General features: G+C 40.3%; 1 protein-coding gene across 1 annotated transcript in view; it reads right to left on the bottom strand.

The window, feature by feature from the left end:
- Window positions 1–4898: 4898 nt before the first annotated feature.
- Window positions 4899–24397, bottom strand: part of SLC2A8 (solute carrier family 2 member 8) — a gene marked incomplete in the record, with an annotated part of 454119 nt that continues 434620 nt past the window's right edge. Inside the window, 1 exon segment of the mRNA XM_044058812.1 lies at window positions 4899–5404. Within this exon segment, the coding sequence (XP_043914747.1) occupies window positions 5252–5404 (153 nt within the window).

Genomic DNA, 24397 nt, shown 5'->3' with positions numbered 1-24397 from the left:
GACATAATATGCTGTTTAGGTGCAGAGAGGAGCTTGACATTGAGCAAATGACTGTCCTCCCTCTGAGACAACAGGTGTGGGAATCAAGGCAAAGGCCATGGAGGCTAAGCCAAAGGCAATGCAGAACTGATAGTGAGAAGTCCCAGCTCATGATACATGAAGGTAAGCCTCCTTGAGATCCAAAAGTTACCCCAATGATCTTTGCCCAGCAGAGGTAAAAGCTGCTGTAAACCCACATTTTGAACTTGGGAATGTCCAGATAAGTGTTGAGGATAGATAAACCAATTTCTTAAACTTGGTTGTTGAAAAAAAAAAAAAAAACAGTCTGCATGTCTGCCTGCTCTTGTGTCTTCCATTTTCTTTAAAACTGCCTCAACAGGAAAACAACATAACATATCAGATTGTAGCAGCATCTAAAACTTTGTTTTAACATGTCAGATAAATTTTGATCCCTTAAACAAGGAATACACAAAGTATGGTAGTCTATGCGGTATCTGTTTCCACAAGAAATACAATTATTCACTTTACAGCGGACTACCCAAGTGTAAGGACTGCAGCAATGTGAGATGAACATCAAATGGGTTCCTCCTTGCTTGTTGATGTACCAGACTGCTGACATGTCTGTTTGTATAGCAATTGTCCCTAGAGGGAGAACTTTCTGGAAGGCTTGCAACAATAAAAGGACAGCTCTCATTTCTTAGACATTGATATGCAGACTGGTCTCTGTCAGAATCCATGTCCCTTGGACCACCTTCCCCTGAAAATGCCCCCCCCCCCCCAAGTGGGAAACGTTCATGGTCACAATGGTGGAAAGGGGAGGAAAAGTGAAAGGCCTGTCTATCATCAGATCTGCATGAATTAACCACCATAGATGGGACCTACAAATGTTTGTCAGTCTCTTAGGTGCAGAGGAAGCAAAGGTACCTGGATCAGACCCCAAATCCCTCGGAAGACTACAGTCGTCCTGGGGCTCTGAAACCAAAACACGGATCAGAGGAAGAGATAAAGAAGTAGGTGGAGCAGGTTCGAATCTATGAGGGGACAGAGCTGGAAGAACACCCATCTGAATCTGGGCCTTGACTGATTTGACCATTTTGTCCACATCAAGATAAAGGCTCTGAGAGGACCTGGAGGAAGCCACAGATAATGGATGGGAATGCCTCGGGTCTGTTAGTATCTTGGATGGCAAAGCTGGAGGAAACCAAGACAATGGATCTCCCCGGAGACCCAGAAGAAGACTGTGGCTCTGGGGATCCACACAACAAAATGCTTTTGTACAACTTACTGCACATCAGCATATATTTGCATCCATCCATCCACAGCTTTTCCCATTTTTGCACAGGGGGTCAGGGTGTCACTTTAACAATGACAATCTACAGCCAAGGTTTAAACCATTGGGTGGCTAGCCCTGCCGCAAAAGTTCTTCCACACCACACACACACACACACACACCTACAGCCAATTTCATCATCATCTTCTTTCGGCTGTTCCCGTTAGGAGTCACCACAGCAGATCACCTGTTTCCATTTCTTCCTGTCCTCTGCATCTTGCTCTGTCACACCAACCACCTGCATGTCCTCTCTCACCACATCCATAAACCTTATCTTAGGCCTTCTTCTTTTCCTGTTACCTGGTAGCTTCATCCTTAGCATCTTTTTCCCAATATACTCAGCATCCCTCCTCAGCACATGTCCAAACCAACGTAATCGTGCCTCTCTGGCTTTATCTCCAAACCTTCCAACATGGGCTGACCCTCTAATATGCTTATTCCTAATCCTGTCCACCCTCGTCACACCCAGTTAAAATCTTATCTTTAATTCTGCCACATCCAGCTCAAACTCCTGCCTTTTTGTCAATACCACTGTCTCCAACCCAAATAACATAGCTGATCCCACTATCCTCTTGTAGCCCTTCCCTTTCACTCTTACTGGTACTCGTCTGTCACAAATCACTCCTGACACTCTTCACCACCCACTCTATCCTGCCTGTACTCTCTTCTTCACCTCTCTTCCACACTCACCGTTACTCTGAACTACTGACCCCAAGTATTTAAACTCATCCACCTTCACCACCTCTACTCCTTGCATCCTCACCATTCCTCTATCCTCCCTCTCATTCACACACATATATTCTGTCTTAGTCCTGCTGACCTTCATTCCTCTTTTCTCTAAAGCATATCTCCATCTCTCCAGGGTCTCCTCCACCTGTTCCCTACTCTCACTACAGATCACAATGTCACCTGCAAACATCATAGTCCACGGGGACTCCTGTCTGATCTTGTCTGTCAACCTGTCCGTCAATACTGCAAATAAGAAAGGGCTCAGAGCTGATCCTTGATGTAACCCCACCTCCACCTTAAATGCAACCGTCACTCCCACCACAGGCCTCACCGCTGTCACGCTACTCTCGTACATATCCTGTACCACTCTTACATACTTCTCTGACACTCCAGACTTCCTCATACAATACCACAACTCCTCTCTAGACACCCTGTTATATGCTTTCTCTAAGTCTACAAAAACACAATGCAACTCCTTCTGACATTCTCTGTACTTCTCCATCAACACTCTCAGAGCAAAGATCACATCTACGGCAATTTACAGTGTCCAATCCACCTACTGCATTGTTTTTGGAATGTCGGAGGAAACTGGAGCACTATTTCATTAAATAACATTGCTATGTAAAAGGATAATACCAGCATTATTGCTGGAGGGGAATGGAGCTGTTGAACCTTCCTGGGAAGAACAAATTTCTAAATGATGCTTAGACATTCAGAGACATCAGGAAAACTGATTTAGAAGTGAAGGAATCTGGATAAACATAACTGAGCTTGGCCTATAATCTAAAGCAGTTTCATGCCTAGAAAGCTCACTAACCCCAAAAGCGTCTTGCAAGACAGTCTGTGGAGACTGCTGTTTTGATGTTAGATTAGCAGGAATAACCACAGTAGGAAAAAGCCCAGTTATAATTAATTCTCCATTTTTTCGCTTGTTAATGCTAACAAAGTTTTGCTTTGTGATAGTGGGAAGGTTGTAATACAGAGATATTTTTAGCTCCTTAATATAACTTGAAGCCAACACAATCAGGAGAAATAAGACCTATAAGGGAAAATCCTAGGACAATGTACTCCTAGTCCCAAGTAAAGGACTTAAGAAAATATTTTTTGAGGGGGCATACCCACCAGCCATATTTGCAGCAAAATTTTGTTCTGTCTTGGGGTGTGTGTTTTACTCCTGACATTTTTATTTTCTTGCTCTATAAGGTGGCACAGACAAGTTACAGCTTAGTATGGGTATGACTCTCAGCTAGAGCATTTTCTGTGTGGAGGCATACGTGAATGGGGCGTGCCTTCATTGAAGGTTGTGCGTCAGGGCTGGTAACCCGGTACGTAAAAATCCACTACCAATCATTAGCGGGCCGGAGTTCCACTGTGGCGACCCCTAACTGGGAAAAGCCGAAAGACACAAACACAGGCAAATTAGTTTTGGAATGCATAAGTACACATACCTCCACATGCTGCATAGTGCAAATGGTATTAGTACTAATTTTCAACACTCAATTTCTCTCCTTTGTGAATAAAAAGGAACCTCATTTAATCTTGTTCTGTTAACAGAAAAATACAGAGCTTAAGTTCTTCTTGTTTTAGCCAAGGAAACTATTACAAATGTAGTATACCTTCCTTACACACAGGGTCGGTATTAATCATGTCTGCGGAATCACATTTTTTAAACTTACTTGTACCAAAAAGGCACAGATGGCTAATGTATATTAAATGGTTTTAAACACTGGAATGCCCAACATGGAACCTGAACAAACAAGAGATGCCAGATTCATTACACATTTTCTTCACATGAATTCCAGAAATTAGACTAACTTTCTTCAGGTCCTTTTCCCTGAAAGATGAGTCAAAATGTCAAGATGGGCAAAACTCTTTTCCCCCCTCATTTAAGCCTTTCGACAGAAATAAATGGCAACTCTACCCTTAAGTGAAGTATTTCTCACAACAAAGTGTTTTGCCTTTCTTTAGTCAAGCCTCAAAGACCATTTGAAAAGAATAAATGATTTAAATATTACTTCATAAACCTTATACCTGATCTTGTTTCCTATTTTGTGAATAACTAAGATTTCCTTACAGTATTCTTTGCATCTTTTACAACATGTAGTTAATTTAATAAATTAATTTAATTAAATGATGCCCATCTCTCACATCAGCTATAAACAGTGGACTGGCACTACTCTATTTTTAAGTGTAACACTCAAATACACCTTACAATGCTGCATAAGACAATAACTAAAACCAAAAAAGTACAGTATTCTAAAAAGATAAATTGATTTTGTTACAAATAATGGAAAAAAAGTAAAAAATGCTCTCCTTGTAAGCTAAAAAGGACTACAGTAAACATTCTTGCCACAATGCACACTGTGCTCCCCATAATAATGCACCAGACAAGTAAACTTAAGAATGTAAAACAAAATCCTGTCAGAATCGAGTAAAAATTGTGCAGGAATATTAATGCAGAAAAGAAAAGATGATGAAAAGTGTACTTTGTTTCAGACTTCTTAGTGTGTGGTTGCCCTTTACATCTACTGTCATGTATACATGTTCAGTAAGACACATTCCTCACATTTTAAAACCATGCAGTATCAACCATATTTGAAAGTCTATAGCCATGAAATAAAATTTTAGCATTATAATGGGAATGTATGTTCACCACTGCATTTAAAAGCCAGGAAACAAAATGTGGTGTTAATGCCTATAGACCAGATTATCACTACACAGTGAGTCCAGACAGTACAATAATGAATAAATACCTTTGGCCATCAAGGTCTCACATTTTGCTAAATTCAGCAGCTAAAAACAAACAGGTTAAGTGGATGGCTCAAACAGTTGCTAAAGATTTGATGCTAATCATCTTTTATTAATGTACAAAACACATTTCAAAGTCATGTACAAAAAACATACCTTCTTTATGGAAAAAGAAGAAACATTTTAAAACGTACATTTCAAAGTGCACAAAATAACAATATATTAACTGCAGGTGCAACAGTCTCCACACTAACGTGTGAAAAGAAAACTGACAACAGTTTTATGTAAAGATGGTAATGAAAGAAAATAATCCCTCTTTGATCAGTCATCATATAGAACTGTGAATATGATGTACACTGTAGTTTATTTCTAGCCTTCTTTGTTGAATGAGATAAGCACCATGAACAAGTCATTCCTTTGCTGGACATCTACCAAAGACCACTGTTAACTGATGAATTCCTGCACTCCTCTGAAATGAGCTTCAATCTGTTCCAGTGTCTTTCCTTTTGTTTCAGGGATACAAAGGCAAGTGAAGAGGATACTTAGTGCACAAGAACTGGCGAAGAACCAAAATGTTCCATACGAGCCAAGGAAAACCTAATAGCAAAAAGATTTCAAAACTTTCAGAATGGCAGTCATTCAATGCAATTTGCTGTAATTTAAGGACTATTAGGTTAATGTCAAGATAACACTTAGTATGTGCAGTATGGAAACATCCTATTACCAAGCTACTATTCAGAACACATTAAATCAAATTTATCTGCAGCAAGCAACTCAGTAAATACCCAGGAGATACTGTCTCACTGTTCTCAATACTCAGACTTATCAAAAGGGTGGTATGTAACACGGGGCAGTGCAACTTAACATTACTGGATTACAGAGATGTGTAATAGTCTCCAAACAAAAACAAAAATCATTAAAACTATATTTTGTTTGTAAATACTATAGTGCCTTTGTAATTAATGTAGCATATCACAAATAACCTGCAGTACAACACTGTCAGGTCTCCAGTGTTACACTGAAATCTATAAAATACACTGCAAACTTCAAAATTAGATTTTATAGGGGCGGGAGGAAATGACTCCTTGTTGCACAAGCAACCAGTCTATGCTGCTAGAAAATTAATGCATACCTCTCAACTGTACCAAATTCCTCAGTATTTACCAGTTTTCAGGGCAAAATAATGGGGTGCCACAAATTTGAGGGGCCCCTTCAATTACCAATTTTTGTTTTATTTTTATTAACTTTAAGGTGCAGCTGATGTCATCGTGAAGCAACAGTGTATCCCACAACATCAATGTGCCTGGGAGTGCATGATAACACCAGCTTCATGAGGCAGTGCCTGACTGGGGTTGGTATTTCAAACTGTGGGTTACATTGCTAGTAGTTGTGTATCAATTCAACACTGCCTATGATATGGCTGCTGTCATCTGTGTTTGTCGCAGCATACCTTCTAACAGTCTATTTGCTTCACCTGGCCCACAGTGTTAGCACATCTTGGTAATTGAGTCATTTCACATACATTTGTCTAGGGTGGTTGTCAGTTTGAGATTTCCGTAGTGCTTGGTGGTCTCTTTTAACTATAGGTTGTTGTTTTAGAAAATTTCCCCTTATTAATATACTTCTTCAGGAGCGAGCTTCCAAATCTATTATCATTTCATTTAATTTGGTTATTTCTTGTGTGTTTGAGTTGCTGGAAGCTTGAAGGACATTGATTTTTGTCTCTGCATAGGGCTATTCTGTTTTCTGAAGAAGTCTAATCATTTGGAGATATTAGGGTATCGGATAGTGTTTAGTTGTTCCGATAAGCTGTAGTTAGCCATATGAATAGGTTGTATGGCTGGCTAACTCACCCATACCAAATGACTGTTCTGCCATCATGGATCTGGTCATGACCAATTTCTTCTCGTATTTATTTACTGCTTTATATCTTTGTTGGAGATCTTTTTTTTTCCCAGAGTATGGACCAAAATTTTTTTTTTTTTATGGTCTGATCTTCTATTAAGTTCCAATTCCCTTCCGAGATTATGGCTGGTATTTAAGTAGATGTTTTTGTAGTGTAATACCACCAGTTTACCAATTTTATCCTTGTTTAAACAGATGTTAGTTTGTTTTGCAGGCTGACTATAGACTTGTCCTCAGGTCTGCAGCCACGCAGTGCAAACAGCATTAGGGTGACAGGTGACAAAAACTCTGGCTGGGACATTTGTGGAGTACAAGAGCTGCCTGTGCTGACAAGAAGTGCAGCAGAAAGTGGTTTGCTTCTGTGGGATTTTTAGTTAAGAAATGAAACAAACGAACCAAAAATGGACAGTAAACTCCACTTTTAATGAAGACAGAAATTCCTCCTAATAACTAGGCGCCAGACCTCCCAACCGTCCCGAATTACTCGTTTTTTACCGAGTTTTGGGGTCCCAATAATGGGGTGCCACGATTCCCGAGTGGCATCCCTTCATTTCCGATTTTTCATCGGATTTTTTAGACTTTTCATTTTGAGCTGACGTCATCACGCCGATGACGCCAGCTCCATCAGCCTATTGGAATTAAGTTCAAGGACTGTTTGAATGGGACTGCCATGCCGTTTTGGATTTAAGCTCAACGAATTTCTATTTCTTCTACCGTACAACTGCAGAGTTTTCCAGGCAGAACGGGAGTTGCCGGCTTGCTTTGCTTTAAGGTAAATGAAATGTGTGTATGCGATCTGAGAGAGAAAGTGAATGAATGCAGGTTTGAAAGGTGGAGAGAGTGTGTGTGTGTGTGTGAGCGATCGGAGAGAGAAAGTGAGGGAATGCAGGTTTGAAAGGTGATTGAAGAGTGTGTGTGTGTGTGTGTGTGTGTGTGTGTGTGTGTGTGTGTGTGTGTGTGTGTGAGCGATTTGTGTGTGCGGAGAGAGAAAGTGAGGGAATGCAGGTTTGAAAGGTGATTGAAGAGTGTGTGTGTGTGTGTGTGTGTGTGTGTGTGTGTGTGTGTGTGTGTGTGTGTGTGCGATCGGAGAGAGAAAGTGAGGGAATGCAGGTTTGAAAGGTGATTGAAGAGTGTGTGTGTGAGGGATCGGAGAGAGAAAGTGAGGGAATGCAGGTTTGAAAGGTGATTGAAGAGTGTGTGTGTGTGTGTGTGTGTGTGTGTGTGTGTGTGTGTGTGAGCGATCGGAGAGAGAAAGTGAGGGAATGCAGGTTTGAAAGGTGATTGAAGAGTGTGTGTGTGTGTGTGTGTGTGTGTGTGTGATCGGAGAGAGAAAGTGAGGGAAATGAATGCAGGTTTGAAAGGTGATTGAAGAGTGTGTGTGTGTGAGCGATCGGAGAGAGAAAGTGAGGGAATGCAGGTTTGAAAGGTGATTGAAGAGTGTGTGTGTGTGTGTGTGTGTGTGTGTGTGTGTGTGTGTGTGTGTGTGTGTGCGATCGGAGAGAGAAAGTGAGGGAATGCAGGTTTGAAAGGTGATTGAAGAGTGTGTGTGTGTGAGCGATCGGAGAGAGAAAGTGAGGGAATGCAGGTTTGAAAGGTGATTGAAGAGTGTGTGTGTGTGTGTGTGTGAGCGATCGGAGAGAGAAAGTGAGGGAATGCAGGTTTGAAAGGTGATTGAAGAGTGTGTGTGTGTGTGTGTGTGTGTGTGTGTGTGTGTGTGTGTGATCGGAGAGAGAAAGTGAGGGAATGCAGGTTTGAAAGGTGATTGAAGAGTGTGTGTGTGTGAGCGATGGGAGATAGAAAGTGAGGGAATGCAGGTTTGAAAGGTGATTGAAGAGTGTGTGTGTGTGTGTGTGTGTGTGTGTGTGAGAGCGATCGGAGAGAGAAAGTGAGGGAATGCAGGTTTGAAAGGTGACTGAAGAGTGTGTGTGTGTGAGCGATCGGAGAGAGAAAGTGAGGGAATGCAGGTTTGAAAGGTGATTGAAGAGTGTGTGTGTGTGTGTGTGTGTGTGTGTGTGTGTGTGTGTGTGAGCGATTGTTATAAGTGAATTACCGAACACTACCTCTCTGAAACAGTGCGTTACAAGAGTAAGGTATAAAAAGACGGTTGTCACTTTTAAGGATATGCAGTCTCTAAGGCAACTAACACTTAACATGCTACCTATTAAAAATGATAGTTTTATCACAGAACACGCTAATGATGTGCAAGGTGCCAAGAATGTTGTGGTAATAACTTCTGAGGCTAATCTAAAGATGTTATGTTCATCTGAGTATATACTGGCTGATGGTACAGTCCCAATTAGCACAAGAGAATGTTGCCAAGTTTACAGTATTTGTTGTGCTTTGGATAGTAGTCAAACTAGGAAAGTTTTTCCTGCAGTGTATTGTACCTTGTCTAGCAAGACTGAGGAATGTTATGATGCATTTTGGACTGTTGTACTAGAATTTTGCACACGTTATGAATTGTGATTATCACCAAACATGATACTGACAGACTCTGAAAGAGGAGCTATAAATTGTATTAAAAGATTGAAGAGTGTGTGTGAGCGATCAGAGAGAGAAAGTGAGTGAATGCAGGTTTGAAAGGTGAAGAGTGTGTGTGTGTGTGTGTAAGAGAGAAAGTGAGTTATGAAAGCTGACAAGATTATGTGTGTGTGTCTGATATCAGCAAAATAAATGTTGTTTGACAAGTATCTGTACTAGCGGTACAATCCAAGCTCATATATAACTCTTCTCTTGTTAAATACTACACTCGTATTGTTCATTCTGACTGACTCAAACAAGCTTTTGAAGAAAAAATCCTCTCATGCTAAAAAAACAAAGTATGGAACCCTCCTGCATTAGAATCTTCTGTATTTCCTAACGCTTTCCATCTGTCTAACAGAATATACATCCACAGCACAAATCAATCCCATTTTTATATTTTTGCCAGCCATTGTATTTAGTACATAAAATGTAATTGATAGCCATGATGCTGATAGGCTTATATTCACACTGACTTTGAGCCTTTATTTCATTTAATGCCACATCCAGCTGTTACACTGCATAACTACATTTGAAAAGCATCATATGTGTAAAGCAGCTAGTAGCACCTTCCCAAATCATGAAACCGCAAATCATATACTTATTACTGAGGAATTGCAGCTAAAATGTCAAGGGAGGTGGTGGCACGCCTTTGGGAGTAGCTAGGGTTGATTTACAATGGACTTAATATGTATTAAACATTGACAGTATATGAAAGTATTTTGGATGATAATTTCTCATGCATGCCATCAAAGCCACCTCTGACATACCACCAGATTTGCCTTTGTAGTGATAAACCACTAAAATATTTCCCAAGGCACCATCTAGAGATAACTTTCCTCCTCCTCACTAGCGATCTGCCTAGAAATTATGATGAATGAACTGGCCATCAATTCACACTTTAGCTGTGATCAGGAGACCAACAGGGTAGTTCCATTCCAAAATCTGGGCAAGAAGTCATAATAATCTGAGCACTGTGGTTAGACAAACAATAATCTATGAAAATAATAGTCTAATATATAATAATAATATAATAACACTAATATAATATATCTGGCTTGTTCAGCAGTAGTCTTTGAACTCCACAGTTGCTGTTTTCCATAGAAAATACTGCCAGTGTGTTTTGTGTGTGTGTGTGTGTGTGTGATGATGGAAATGTTTTGAATTGGGCAGTTTTGTCATTACTTATTATACAAGGAATATAATGTTCTAAGTTTATAAAATTACTATTTGGGTTGAGAACTATGGTGAGAGTGAGAACTGAATTCACTAAATGATAACCATTTAAGTTTCAGTCTTCCTATCCTTCAGGAAACAAGTTGCTTATTTGGCATAATGTTATGTTGCTCTGACTGTAGTGCACAGCGTCTGGGTTCAAAACTTGCCAGTGAAATGCATGGTGGTAACACAACATTTTATTCTAGCAACTTTCCAAAATTATATGGTTTTTTAAATTAAATTGAAAATGAGTGCAAGAAGCTGTGTAAAATGCCTATGCCTTACACTAATGTTGTTCTATTTATATATATATATTGCATGTGTGTGTGTGTGGAAGTAGACTTTTATGATGGAAATGTTCTGAATTGGGCAGTTTTGTCATTACTGATTCATGCATTTTGTTTTATTGCCTACTGAAAAAATATTCAAACAATAAATTTAAAATGTGCTCTGTATAACAAGTGTGCTGTATTATACAAGGAATATAATTTACTAAAGTCAGGAAGGTGCATCAAAGAACACATGTATGTTTCTTGTTTTGTGTGCAAGGGGATAATGATTTGAAAACAGCACAAAGGTAATCTTTAATCTACCACTGGCCAGATGCATTTTCTTTGGATGTGGTGTAGATTTCAATGCTATTTTAATGAATGTGAGTTTCAAGAGCAGAGAAGTTTTAATGCCAACTCTACTTTCATTGTGAGACAGTATTGCTTTGTTTAACAGAGATCTATTGGTGTTTGTGCATTGTGCTATAAAGTGTAAAAATAAAATCCAAATCATTGTAGAAGTAAAGCAGTATGCACACATTGGTATTTATGGTAAATGGGATGAAATAGCCAGGTAATGGGACATTGGAATGGCTGCATGGGGGGCTTTGGTGCTATATTTTGGTTGTCTGTTCTTCAGTTTGCATTTGAAAGTTGGTATCCCACAATTCCAGTGATAATTATGTATGCAAATTTTATATTAAACAGCGTACAGATTTGTACCTATTTTTCATGGGCCTTGTCCAGATTTTTGATGCTTCCAGGTTGAGAGGTATGCTAGGCGCTTTCGCCAAATTGGCTTCTTCAGAGTCAGTGGTTGTTAGCCAAAGTACTTCTTAAATAATCACAACACTAATCAATTAACTAATCACTACTTCACTCTTGTAATTAATTAATAATTTAAAAAAATGTAAAATGCAACCTATTGCTCATGTGTAAAAAAATGTGTATACATTTTTTTTATATCCAAATACAATTGTCATCAATACATATATTGCATTTAAAATAAATATTTCATATAATGAAGCTCAAAAATATTTTTCAGATGTTAATAAATAACCAAAATAATGATTAAATTACAGTAGCCCTTTGCTTCAAAACTGGCATAAGAGCATTCAGACCAGGGGGTTAGTTGCATTAATTCTGATTTGCCACTTGTATTCCATTTTTTCATCTCTTAAGTTTGCCATCCCCATCCCTTTCACCCGGAATAATTCTAACAAAGAAAATAAATTTCTTAAAGTTGGGGCAAGTAGTGCTGTGGATAAACAAAGCATTGTGTGTGTGTGTCCTTAGTTTTAATGGCTCTAAGATGTTCAGATATTCTATCTCTGAGCCTCTGTATTGTTTTGCCCATGTAAAACCCAGAACAGCTGGTGCAAGTAGCCAAATAAACCAGCATGGATGTATTGCAACAGCATCTGCCCGGGCATGGTAGAGATCTATCGTACCCTTGTATTACAACATAGGGGCCATCATTAATATATCTGCAGTATTTACATGGCTCCCATTTGTACATGATCGAAGTTTGTCTTTTATTAACCAGCCTCTCCAATATGTCTTTAATGTTCTTACCCCTACTAAACACCACCCTGGGGGTCTGCCCCAACCTTCTTTTCATCCCATTATCGAAACTTATGTCCCATACTCTCTTAATCACATTCAATAGTGAAGGTGCTTGATGGTTGTATCTTAATATAAAGGCATCTGATTTATGAAATACAGCTTTCTTCTGTATAGGATCACCTCCTCCCCATAATATAGGTGGAAAGGATATACTTCTCCTCTTTGTCACCTCATTATGTACCTTTAAAAGCAATTTCAAGGGGTAACCTTTTTCTAAGAGCATACCAGTCCAAGTATATAACTCTTCATGGTATACCCCATCACTAACCAATCATGACAACCTAACCATTTGGCCCTTTATAATACTAGTTTGTTGGTGAAATGGGTGGCAACTATGATAGTGCAAAAGAGAGTTGGAAGGAGTTTCCTTCCTGTAAATATTGCTCTGTAAACCTACCCCATTTTTTGTAAGGTGGATATCCAGAAAATCTATCATTTCAGAGCTCCGGTGACTAGTGAATTTAAAAAAATGGGGTGGTGTCGTTCAAATGTTCCACAAATATTCTGGCGTCATTTTCATCCCCTGTCCATAGTATCAATGTCTTCTTTCGACTTTTCCCGGTTAGGGGTCGCCACAGTGGATCACCTGTATGCTCATGACTGGCAGTGTAGTTTTACGGCGTCAAGTTGCCAGCCCGGCACCCAACCTTCCAAGGAAGGCACACGCACGCACTCACACCTAGGGCCTATTTAGAGTGTCCAATCCACCTACAGCATGTCTTTGGGATGTGGGAGGAAACTGGAGCACCAGGAGGGAACCCACACGACCACAGGGAAGACATGCAGACTCCAGACAGAAGGCACCCCAGCCGAGAATCGAACCAGAGAACCTCTTGCTGTGCGACTACAACGCTAACCACTGCACCACCGTGGCCGCCCTGTCATCCACCAATTCTCCAATTACTAATAACAAATCTTGTATTTTTTCACCTTTTGTACCATAAATATTCTCAATTATAATCTTACCTAACTTTTCTTCCATTCTTTTTTGTAAGATGTTCATAAAAAAATCCTCTAATTCATGTTATTTAGAACTATAGGTCTCCAATTCTGTATCCGACACCTGTCACTTTTTTCTATATAAATTTAATTATACCATTAATCAACTCTTTATATTGGAATAATTTATTTAGCCATTCATTTAATATATTTAAAATGCATTTTTTATTATTTTTTTTTGTTATTGTCATATTTTAAGCATTCTATACTCTAATCCATCTGGACCTCTGCTGCTGACAAAGTATCAACAAATGATGCCAGGGGCTCAGTTTTAGAGCCCTTCGCCACAACAATCAGCCTATGTTGCTATGCATGTCGCTCATGGGATGATGCTACTTACAAACACTGCCGTGAATTAAGAGTACGATGTCACTGTCTTGGGGATAGGACTGACAGTGAGGGCAATACATTTGGGGTTTCCAAGAGCCAGGAAGGAAAAAGGAAGTATTTTGTCCATTCCATTAATTTTATTTTGGCCATGTGATGCTGTAAGTGATTCTCTTAGGGTTGGGTTGCAGCCTGTAGAATGTCAGCTGAGGAAATCCAGCATAAGGAAATGAGCAACATGAGCACATTTTACTTCAGAGTTTACAGTGATTCAGACTTCTGGTGTGTAGCAGCACCAGGATTGTAAATAACAAAATCAAAAACAGTTGAGTATGTAATTTTGAAGTATCTGATGTGTATGGGAGGTGGTCAGCATTATCATAGCCGGTTCGGTTTATGTATGCATGCATTCACACACCCACACATATATATGCAAAAATAACGTGTTGCCTTGGGAATCCTTTTGTCGTTAAGTGTTGTGGGAGGTACAATTTTTATTATGGTTAATACCATAGGGTTGTGACAGGTATCTTACCTTGCTGATGTAATCATCTTTGTGCAAATCGGAATATAGCTGCACTTTGACATATACAACAATCTGGCCAGGGTTCGAGTTTCTTGCTTACCCCGGTAATGAAGGCAGGCTTGATATTCATATGGACATTTAACGTTATCTATTTGTAAAGGAAAATTAATACTTGCTTCCAAATATCTTGATAGTTGAGAACGAGGCTTTTTTTTTTTCTTTTATTCATTGAAGTAAAGTTTTGCTTTGAGTCGGAAGATTGTGAAAGCTGTATTTTATCTTTGTGCCTTCTTTCTAATAAGAGAGCTAGCATGTTACCCCTTTTTGAATGGTCAGTTTCTTCGTGTTAGCTACATTTACCATTAGTTTAAAATCTAGTAAGTCTTTAAAAATGAAAATTTTTTTATATGTGTAGTGACATCTTGTACTTTTCATGTTGATCGTCATGATTCATGTCCATACACTTCAACTTTTTAGGACCAATTTTTGTGAGCCTCCTTGCTTTAAGTTGGCTCTTTTTTAAGTGCGTAAAAAAAATAAATAAATAACACAGAGCCAAGTATCATAACAATGTTTGCTGTTAGGAAAATGAAAAAAAAAAAGCAGATTTTTGTTTGTTGAGGGTAATCATGTTTGCAAGTTGCCATACAGTTCTTTAAGTCTGGAGTTTTAATTAAGTAATCCGGCATAACCTCATTTAAAAAGCATTTTAATGTTATGGTTTGATTAAAAGAGGTCTGTAACTATCTTTTGATGCACTCTTTTCCCATTTATTGAACAAAATGTTAAATTGTACATACCTCATTGCAGAGACTCCCTACCATATTTTACTATATTGTAACATTTGTAATCATACCTCTCAATCTCTCATAGCAAGAAATCTGGACATAGCCTTATGTATTTTCTAAGGGATACGAAGTCTGAAATTCAAATGTCTGCCATTAATTATTATTTAGTGACTTCACTCTATGTTGGTATCCACGAATTCCATCGGAGTGGGCGGGTTTATATGATTATGCAGGCAAATTTTATGTTAATCAGAGTCCTGATTTTTAGCCAGTTGTACCTATTTTTCATCGGCCTTTGTCCAGACTTTTGATTTTTCCAGGTTGAGAGGTATGTATCTTACCACAGCAGCAGATCTACAGCAGGATCTTCCTTGATGGGTCACTGGTTGGGTTCATCTTCAAAACTAATCACATGTCAAAAAAATGTAGACGTTGCTGCACTCAGATCTCCTTGTGCCCATTCTAATAAATACAATGATGCAACCTGCAACATGTATAAAAAGCCTTCCCTATGCCTGCCAGTCTCTTCCCTTGCCACTAGTGAGGATCTTCAGTCACACCAAGAAGAGCTAAAGGCTTGACCTCTACATCACCAACAACTGATGAATGAGTACATACTTGAATGACTTACAGGGAACGCGCACAGCCAAGGCTGGTAAAATACCCATACTCAGAGGGCTGGAGGGAGGGAACTACTGATGCTCCAAGGAGGATCAGCATACATAAGCCTATATCTGCTAAATAGGACATTGAGAACTCTGCAGTGCTTCCTAGTCTGGGCAAATTCCCAGTCAGTACCAGCACAGTAGAAAGAACAAGTGGACTGCACAAGCACAGAGCTTAGAAAACTGAATCTTGAAGAAATGCTTTCCCAAACTAGACTGAAGCCTAGCTCTCAGAGATGCAGTCTAGAAAGTAATACTTGATATGGTGTGCACTGAATGGTGAATGGCAAAACAGACTTCTGCAAAACAAGCACCCCAAATGTTAGCAAAGCACTGGAGGCAGCTACACCCCCTTAAGTGTTTGAATACATTTGATAGCTTCTGGTTAGTTACCAGACAGTAAAAAAAAATGACTAGGTAATCAACTTGTAAAGTATCTAGCTGGTAACCATGACTCCTTTCCTTGCAAGTATCCAGGTACAAGGCAAGCAAATAACTTGTACCATCCAAAAATCACTCCCCTATTTCACATATAATCTGAGCTGCTGGTGTATTTACAGGGTGTGAAGCTCCCCCTGATTTCTAACCTTGTGTAGCATCCAGGAGATGAACTCACTGGATTAAGGTTAATTCTAAAACTAGCTAAGGAAGTGAAAATGAATTAAACTTTGGCAGACAACTCAATGCACAGACAGCTGTCACATGAACCCTAACTACATAATAATGGAGGCACAAATACAATTGCCTGATGTAATGATAATCTGAAAGCTGACTGAGAAGGCAGAAGCTTCTGCTATACTCAAATTGAGAATTGTTTCCATTTGTATACAAGGACTTGCCAAGTGGAAGAATTCCTAACAGCTGCAGTCTGACACACCAGCTCACAAACACGGTGGGATAAAAGGGATCTAATTCAAGAAGCCAGGCTCTAAGGTGAAGTCAGATGTTACTCGCACACAAGGGGAATCCCTGACTTTGACCTGAAAAGTTTCCTGTATCAAAACAGATAAATCAGGGACTGAAACTATGCTCATTTCAACTATCAAGATGAGACATTAATGAATTTTTGTCTTTCTTCCCTAAACTCTCACAAAGTTTAGAATCAACAAGAATCAAAATATCTACAGGAGCCTTAAGCACCACAAATGCATCCACTGTTACCTCTTCTCTGTTCTGCTGAACTTAAAATGTGAGAAAGAAGTTATTGTTTTGTGTGGTAAACAGTGATCTCTGCAGTGCTCTACTTCCAGAAAACCTTGACCAGTCATAACCTGAAGCCACAACTCTAGAAAAAGACTGAAGCAGCAGCTTAAGAGTCAGCCAAGCTGTTCACTTCCCTGGGGATCTGAACTGCTAAGAGAGAATAGCCTCTGCCTGACTAACATCACCAGCCACCACAGCCGAGTATGGCCCTGTGCCCCTTCACTTGTTTGGGTACCAAACAATGGACTGGAAGCCTGACTAGATAAGGTACAGCTGTGGAAGTAGATCTGTTTCAAAGACCTTCAGGTCCAAGAAGACCATGCTCTACATTCTCATCTACAGTAGTTATAAAAAGTGTACACACCCCTGTTAAAATGCCAGGTTTTTGTGATATAAAAAATGAGACCACAATAAATAATTTCAAAACTTTTCTCACCTTTAATGTGACCTATAACCTGTAGAATTCAATTGAAAAACAAATCTGTTGGGGGGAAAAAATATAAAAAAAATACAAAATGCACAATAAGCTGGTTGCATACGTGTGCACACCCTTAAACTAATACTTTGTTGAAGCACCTTTTGATTTAATTACAGCATTCAGTCTTCTTGGGTACACACCTGCCATCAATTAAAGAGACTCTAACCCCAAATAAAGTTCAGCTGTCCTAGTAGGATTTTCCTGACTTTTACTCAGTTGCCTGCTACAGCAAAAGCCATAGTTCGCAGTGAGTTACAAAGCATCAAAGGGATCTCATCAGTCAGGAGAAGGATACAAAAAAATTTTCCACAGCATTGGATACACCATGAAACACAGTGAAGACAGTAATCAAAAAGTGAAGAAAATATGGGACAATAGTGACGTTGCAAATAACTGGACATCCTACAAAATTGATGAAAAGACAAAAGAAAACTGGTCAGGGAGGCTGCCAAGAGACCTAGAGCAACACTGAAAGAGCTGCAGGAATTTCTGGCAAGTACTGGTTGTGCAGTACATGTGACAACAATCTCCTGTATTCTCCATATGTCTGGACTATGGGGTAGTGTTGCAAGATAGAAGACTTTTCTTACACAGAAAAACATCCAGGCCCAGCTAAAATTTGCAAAACAATACATCAAGTCTCCCAAAAGCATGTGGGAAAATGTGTTATTGTCTGATGAGACCAAGGTTGAACTTTTTGGCCACAATTCCAAAAGGTATATTTGGAGTAATAACACTTTGCATCACCAAAAGAACACCATACCCACGGTGAAGCGTGGTGGTGGTAGTATCATGCTTTAGGAGCCGGGGCTTTAGTCAAGGTGGAGGGAATTATGAACAGTTCCAAATACCATCCACTTGTGGCCCAAAACCTTCAGGTGTCTGCTAGAAAGCTGAAGATGAAGAGAAATTTCTCCTTTCAACATGACAATGACCCCAAGCATACATCCAAATCAATGGAATTGAAGCAAGGTGTAGTCGATGCCAATAAGGAGATGAAACAATGCAAATCCGAGAAAAATTATACTTATATTTCCAACCAACAAAACGATAAACGCCACACAAATTCTGCAGTAATAACTTCTTTATTGACCTAGGTTTCGTCCTTACGAACTTCTTCAGAATACTATTACTGTTTCTACTCAACCATTTTATACATTGCCAAATATTGAATAATTGCTTAATTGACCCCTTAATTTCCCTCCAAAAACTTTTAAAAAGAAAATGACTTTGTTGGAAATCACTACATATCTATATATAACATTATACATTCCTATCTCTTGTATATGAACTTTAATAAAATTGTATCACTTGTCACTTAAAAACTACTAGTAAAATATACAATTATTTACTTATACATAAATAAAGAAATTTTATTTTAAAAAAATGCTGACTATTATATATACATGTATGAAACTTTTTGTATTATGTACCATATTAAAAATTTTTATATTTGATGTATTTATTATAATAAATATCTATTGTATCTATTATATACACATGCCTATCTCACTAATCCAACTATAACATATATATTATAAAATATTCATATGTATACACATCAATTCTTATTTTTATACAATAAATAAATATTAAATGTATTTAAATACCATGAAGACAGCGTTACCATCCATACAAAACAATTAAATCTACAAAACAATTGATTTAAATTCCTTTGCCATATAAGTGCAAATAAATTATATTTTATAATAATGTAGTATGCAATCCACATAATATGGGACCAACATCCAAATCAACAAAAGAATGGCTTTAACTGAAAAAAATTAAAGTTTTGGAATGGCCCAGCCAGAGTCCAGACCTTAATCCAATAGAAAAATCTGTGGGGTGACCTGAAGAGGGCTGTGCACAAGAGATGCGCTCACAATCTGACAGATTTGGAGCACTTTTGCAAGGAAGAGTGGGCAAATATTTCTAAGTCAGGATGTGCCATGCTGATAAACTCCTACCCAAGAAGACTAATACTGTAACTAAATCAAAAGGTGCTTCAACAAAGTATTAATTGAAGGGTGTGCACATTTGTGCAACCAGCTTACTGTACATTTATTTTTTATATTTTTCCCCTAACAGATTTGTTTTTTCAATTTAATTGTACATGTTTATAGGTCACATTAAAAGTGGGAAAAGTTTTTAAATTATTTATTGTGGTCTCATTTTTTTATATCACAAAAAACTGGCATTTGAACAGGGGTGTGTACACTTTTTATATTCACTGTAGTCAGCCTAGGCCATTACCTCCTTGGTCCTATGCAGGAACCAGAATGACTGACAATGGGAAATATCCAGCTTTCTTCCAATAAAGACAACCCTTTTAAGCAGAAATCACAGATAGTTTCCTTAAATTTATGGTGTCTCACAGGAACTACAAACACTAGATATCCCACTGCAGATGTGTCCAGGGAATCTCCAGATGGTATCACTAACAGACAGTCATCCAGGTAAGGGATCATGTGGGGATTCTTCTTTTAAACTACTGGCTGCAATAGCCTAAGTTAAATGGGGCATATCCTGCCAAGAACTGGCTGTTTGGTCAGCTTCCAAAGCTTAAGGGCACCTTTCATGCACCTATAAAACAGTTAAAGCTGGACAGCCATCTGGTACAAAACAGATATACAGGTGCCAAAACTTCAGCACTTTCTTGGTTCCAAAACTAGGGAGGCATAAGGTATTCCTGGAGGATATGAAAAGAAGGGGACCTCACTCTGACATAACAAAATTCATAAATGGGGGAAAGGAGGGAAGAGTGTACTTCAACAGTGATCTATCCACATACCTACTATTACGGCAAGTGCACTTGCACAAGCATACTATGTTCATCATTACAGGACTGCTGCAGTGGCCTAAGCTATACGGGATGAATACTAAGCTTAGAAAGAAGGGAGAAGGAGGATCAGAATCTAGGAGCCCTCGGAGAATAGTCCTAGAAAAGCCTGCTCTGGCCCTACAGGGAGAATTGGTTTTGTAATAAATGGTAAATATGTGAGATTTATAGTTATGTACTAACCATAACTTGGGATCTGTGTTATCTGTAGTCACCATTCATCACGTTAGGGTCTTGGATCAGATATCGGATCCGAGCCGGCATACTCTGAACACAGCTTAGTTCAAGCTCCTCCCCCCCCATAATGCTCTGCTGCCCTACACTCCCTCAGATTGAGTCTGCATAAGGAAGGAAGACAGACCAAAGTACTTAAGAAAAACAGAACCACCAAATCCAACCAATCTTCCAGGAAGGGGACCGAAGGGTAGGATTGTGATGAATGGTGACTACAGATAACACAGATGCCAAGTTATGGTAAGTACGTAACTATAAATCTGATGTTATCTAGTCACTATTCCTCACGTTAGGGTCAGAGTCCCCAGCTACCTAAATCCTGGGAGGTCTCAAGGAAGGACATGCCAAAGAACCGTGGAGCCGAATGAAGCCCTTCCTCTGGAAACCAAATCCAAATTATAGTGGGAAATAAAAGTGTGGTGAGAAGACCAAGTTGCTGCTGCACAAATGTCATAAAGATGGACCATCTGCAAAGGCAGTGGAAGTAGAAACTGCCCTGGTAGAATGAGTCCTCACCGGTGTAGCCAAGGAAATACCTTCTGAAGAAAAAATGAAGGAAATACATTGCAAAATTCAATGGGAAACTGATTTTCGAAATACCTCTGCCCTTTCTATTCATAGAAAAGGCAACAAATCGTTAGTCTGAACGCCTAAATTCTAGCATTCTATGTAAATAAAATCGAAGTTGACAATGAACGTCCAGTGTGTGCAGAATATATTCCCCTTTACTGGAATAGTTAGGAAGAAATACTGGGAGATGAATACATTGATTTAGATTTGCTGGTAAGTCCACTTTAGGCATGAAGGATGGATCTGGTTTCAGAGACACCCTGCCCTTGTGGAAAACTAAGTAGGGAGGCTTGATTGTAAGAGCTTGCGACTCCGAAACTCACTTTGCCGAAGTTATTGCCACTAAAAAGGCAGTCTTCTAAGAAAGAAATTTAATATCGCGCAAAGCCGCTGGTTGAAAGGGTGGTTTTGTTAAAGCCTGCAGGACCAAAGTCAGATCCCATGGGGGGGAAAGGGTTTTTACAGGAGGCCGTAATAGAAAACCCCCTTTTAAAAAGGCCTTACAGAGGTGCACAGAAAAGGCAGAATTACCACCAAGGTGAAAATTCAAAATCACTGCTAACTGTACCTTGATAGTGGAAAAACTAGCCCCTTCCTTAAAGAGAGGTCAAAAAATAGAAGTATTTCAGGAATAGGGGCAGATAAGGGGTCCAAATTCCTATTCTTTGCCCAAACCGAAAACCTCTTCCATTTACTGGAATAAACTTTCCTAGTAGAGGACCTCTGGGAAGCAAGAATAATCTCCTTTATGGGTGAAGCTAGCCTAGAGTTAGCCAGAATCACTGGAAGTGGACATACCATGCTGTCAGGCATAGGGTCTGAAGGTTCGGAAGCGGTAGGATGATGAGGACCCTTCCGCAGCATTGGAAATTAGTCTCATGGATGAATTCACAGCTGAATGAAGGGTTGACAGCTTTAGAAAAACTACCTTGAATTCCTCCTCAGACATGGACGCAGAGAGGGAAGTAGATAGTTCCTTTATCAAATCCCTCTGGAGATGGGTGAAATGTGCAAGATAATTTAATGCTCACAGGCTAAAAGCAGCAGAGGCGAACACCCGCTTTACAAATTTGTTCATAGCCCTCGATTCACGACTGGGAGGATGGACAGAAGAACTCTGCTCTGCCAATTCCTTTTTGGTGGCAGCGTCTACCGGTTCCCATTCAAACCATCGAACGTTTAAAACATCGAAGTCCAGATCATCGAGACCAGAACATAGAGTTTTAAAACATTGAAGGTTTGAAGGGGAAGAAAAAGGTAAGTGTAGGTGGGAGAATGTTTGTGCTTTTGCAGGGCACCAAGATGCCCTGCATACTGTGTATGTCAATGTGCCATCTGTGTGATGGCACTACAGATAGGGTACGGAAAATCTCCCATTTAGCGCTAAATGGGACATTTCCCTTTACTCCACTGTAGTGCGGTCTTGGAGTTGAAATATTAAAGTAGGGGGGCACAGCCCCCCCACATGGGGGGGGTGCAAGGGGACGAAGCCCCCCCTGCATACAATTGTTACAATTTCTTTTTCTTGTTACACTTGTAACCTTCGATGTTTCAAAAGTTGATGTTCTGGTCTCAATGATCAGAACTTCGATGTTTTGAAATTTCGATGGTTAGAAGTGGAACCACGGCCACCACGATAGCATTAACCGGGACCGCTTTGGACCAAAAGTTTCTATCTGATGGAGGGCCCAGAAAACTTGTCCTCTTTCTTAGGCACTGGCTCCACGGTATCTGGTTCCTTCCAAGCCCTGCTGGCCACAAGATCAATGAGAGGATCAGCAGGGGTGGATACCCAAGAGGTAGATGGGCTGTACCGAAAGCCTCCAGAAATACAGCTTCCTCCAAGGACTGGGTTTAGGTAGACCAACCGCCTTTGGCCTTGAGGATCTCGATTATGTTTCCAAAGTGGATGTCCTCCCGCGGTGATCTCTGGGACCAGTCCCCCTCCATCAGCATCCGTATCCTCGGTAAAGGACTCCATAGGGAAGACAAGATGTCTCCTCTTACATGTCCTCTTCCTGGGAACTTCCTCTGCCGGGGGTTGCCGGGAAGACTCAGAAGAGGAGGGAGCCCCTGCACGGGGAGGGGACATTCCCTTGGAGGCCAAGTCGCACAGGCTGACTGGAAGCAGGATGACACAAGCTGCTCAGATACTGAGGCTGGGTAGGATGACCATGCACGTGAGAGGCAGCTCTGACAGAGAAAGATCTTTTGGCAGCCCGGAAAGCGGAAGGACTAGAAGAAAAGCCCAGGCCCGAATCCAACCCCATAGACCCTGACTTGACAGTATTGACTGGCCAGATGGTCTGTTCCGGGGGAACAGAAACAGTATCAACCACCAGATCCCATCAGGGAAGGACCCAAACTGGGCCCCAGAACTTCCCTAGCCTCCACTCCGCTCAACAGCCCCTGAGAATCCAAGCCACTGGTTGGATGAAAAGCAATTGAAGGGGGAGTGGGAAATTGGATTCCCGACCTGTTGGCCAGGGAAGCCAGAAGCCCCAACTCCATCTGAGCTTTCAGAAAGGCCCACATCATCCTGTCCATATCCATAAGGAGGGCACTCCTGGAAGATTGGGTGGATATGGAGGACCTGCTGGGAGAGTCACGCCTGGAGCCTGAATGTAGTATCTTGCATTCTCTAGAATGAGACCTACCCGGAGAAGACAGAACCTGCTCTGAAAACAATGGATCCAAAGGGAGATCCTCCACTACAAATTGGCTCCGGCATGACTCCCAGATCTGACCAAATTGGAACCGAACTCAGCGATGGATCCAAAATAACACTTCTCGAATCTCTCAGATCCAAAAAGATCAGATCCATAGGTATGGTGCCTAACCTTGGATGCAAAGGTCAAAATCCATGGATCTGGGAGAGGAAACCGAAGGTACTAGATCTGAGTGCTTCGGGTCCAAACAGATCCAGGAGTGGACTCCCTGGATGATCTGGGACTCTAAGATCTTGGATCTGAAACTGCCCTGGCTGGAGCCAGATCCGAAGACATAGGATCCGACAGCCTGGGACGTTTGGTTGGGGCTTCCTCCACGGAAAGCTTCTTTCTAGCCTCAGAAGAGCCTGCCTTGGCCGGGAAAACATTGACCAAGGGGACCTCCTTTGACCAAGCCTTTAATAAGGAGCTTGTTGCGATGGTCGACCAAAGCCCTCGGGTTGAACCGGCACAAATTATGCATTCCACCTCGAGTTGGTCACTGGCGAGACAGCAGAGGCATTCCTCGTGCGAGTCGGAAATAGGCATTTTCTGCCCACACGAGGAGCATCTTTTAAACCCCAAAGATTTATCTGACATAACTGAACTAGGAAACAACCTCACCAAAATCAAAACAAAACCAAGCCAAAGTTCCAAAACCTGATAAGACTGTCTGAAACACTCAAGAAGCACAAAGAACAACTTAAAATCTAAA

This window comes from Protopterus annectens, chromosome 16.part0 (genome assembly GCF_019279795.1).
Source record: "Protopterus annectens isolate FY-2018-M chromosome 16.part0, PAN1.0, whole genome shotgun sequence".
Classification (NCBI taxonomy): domain Eukaryota; kingdom Metazoa; phylum Chordata; order Ceratodontiformes; family Protopteridae; genus Protopterus; species Protopterus annectens.
This window is presented reverse-complemented; position numbering and strand designations above follow the sequence as displayed.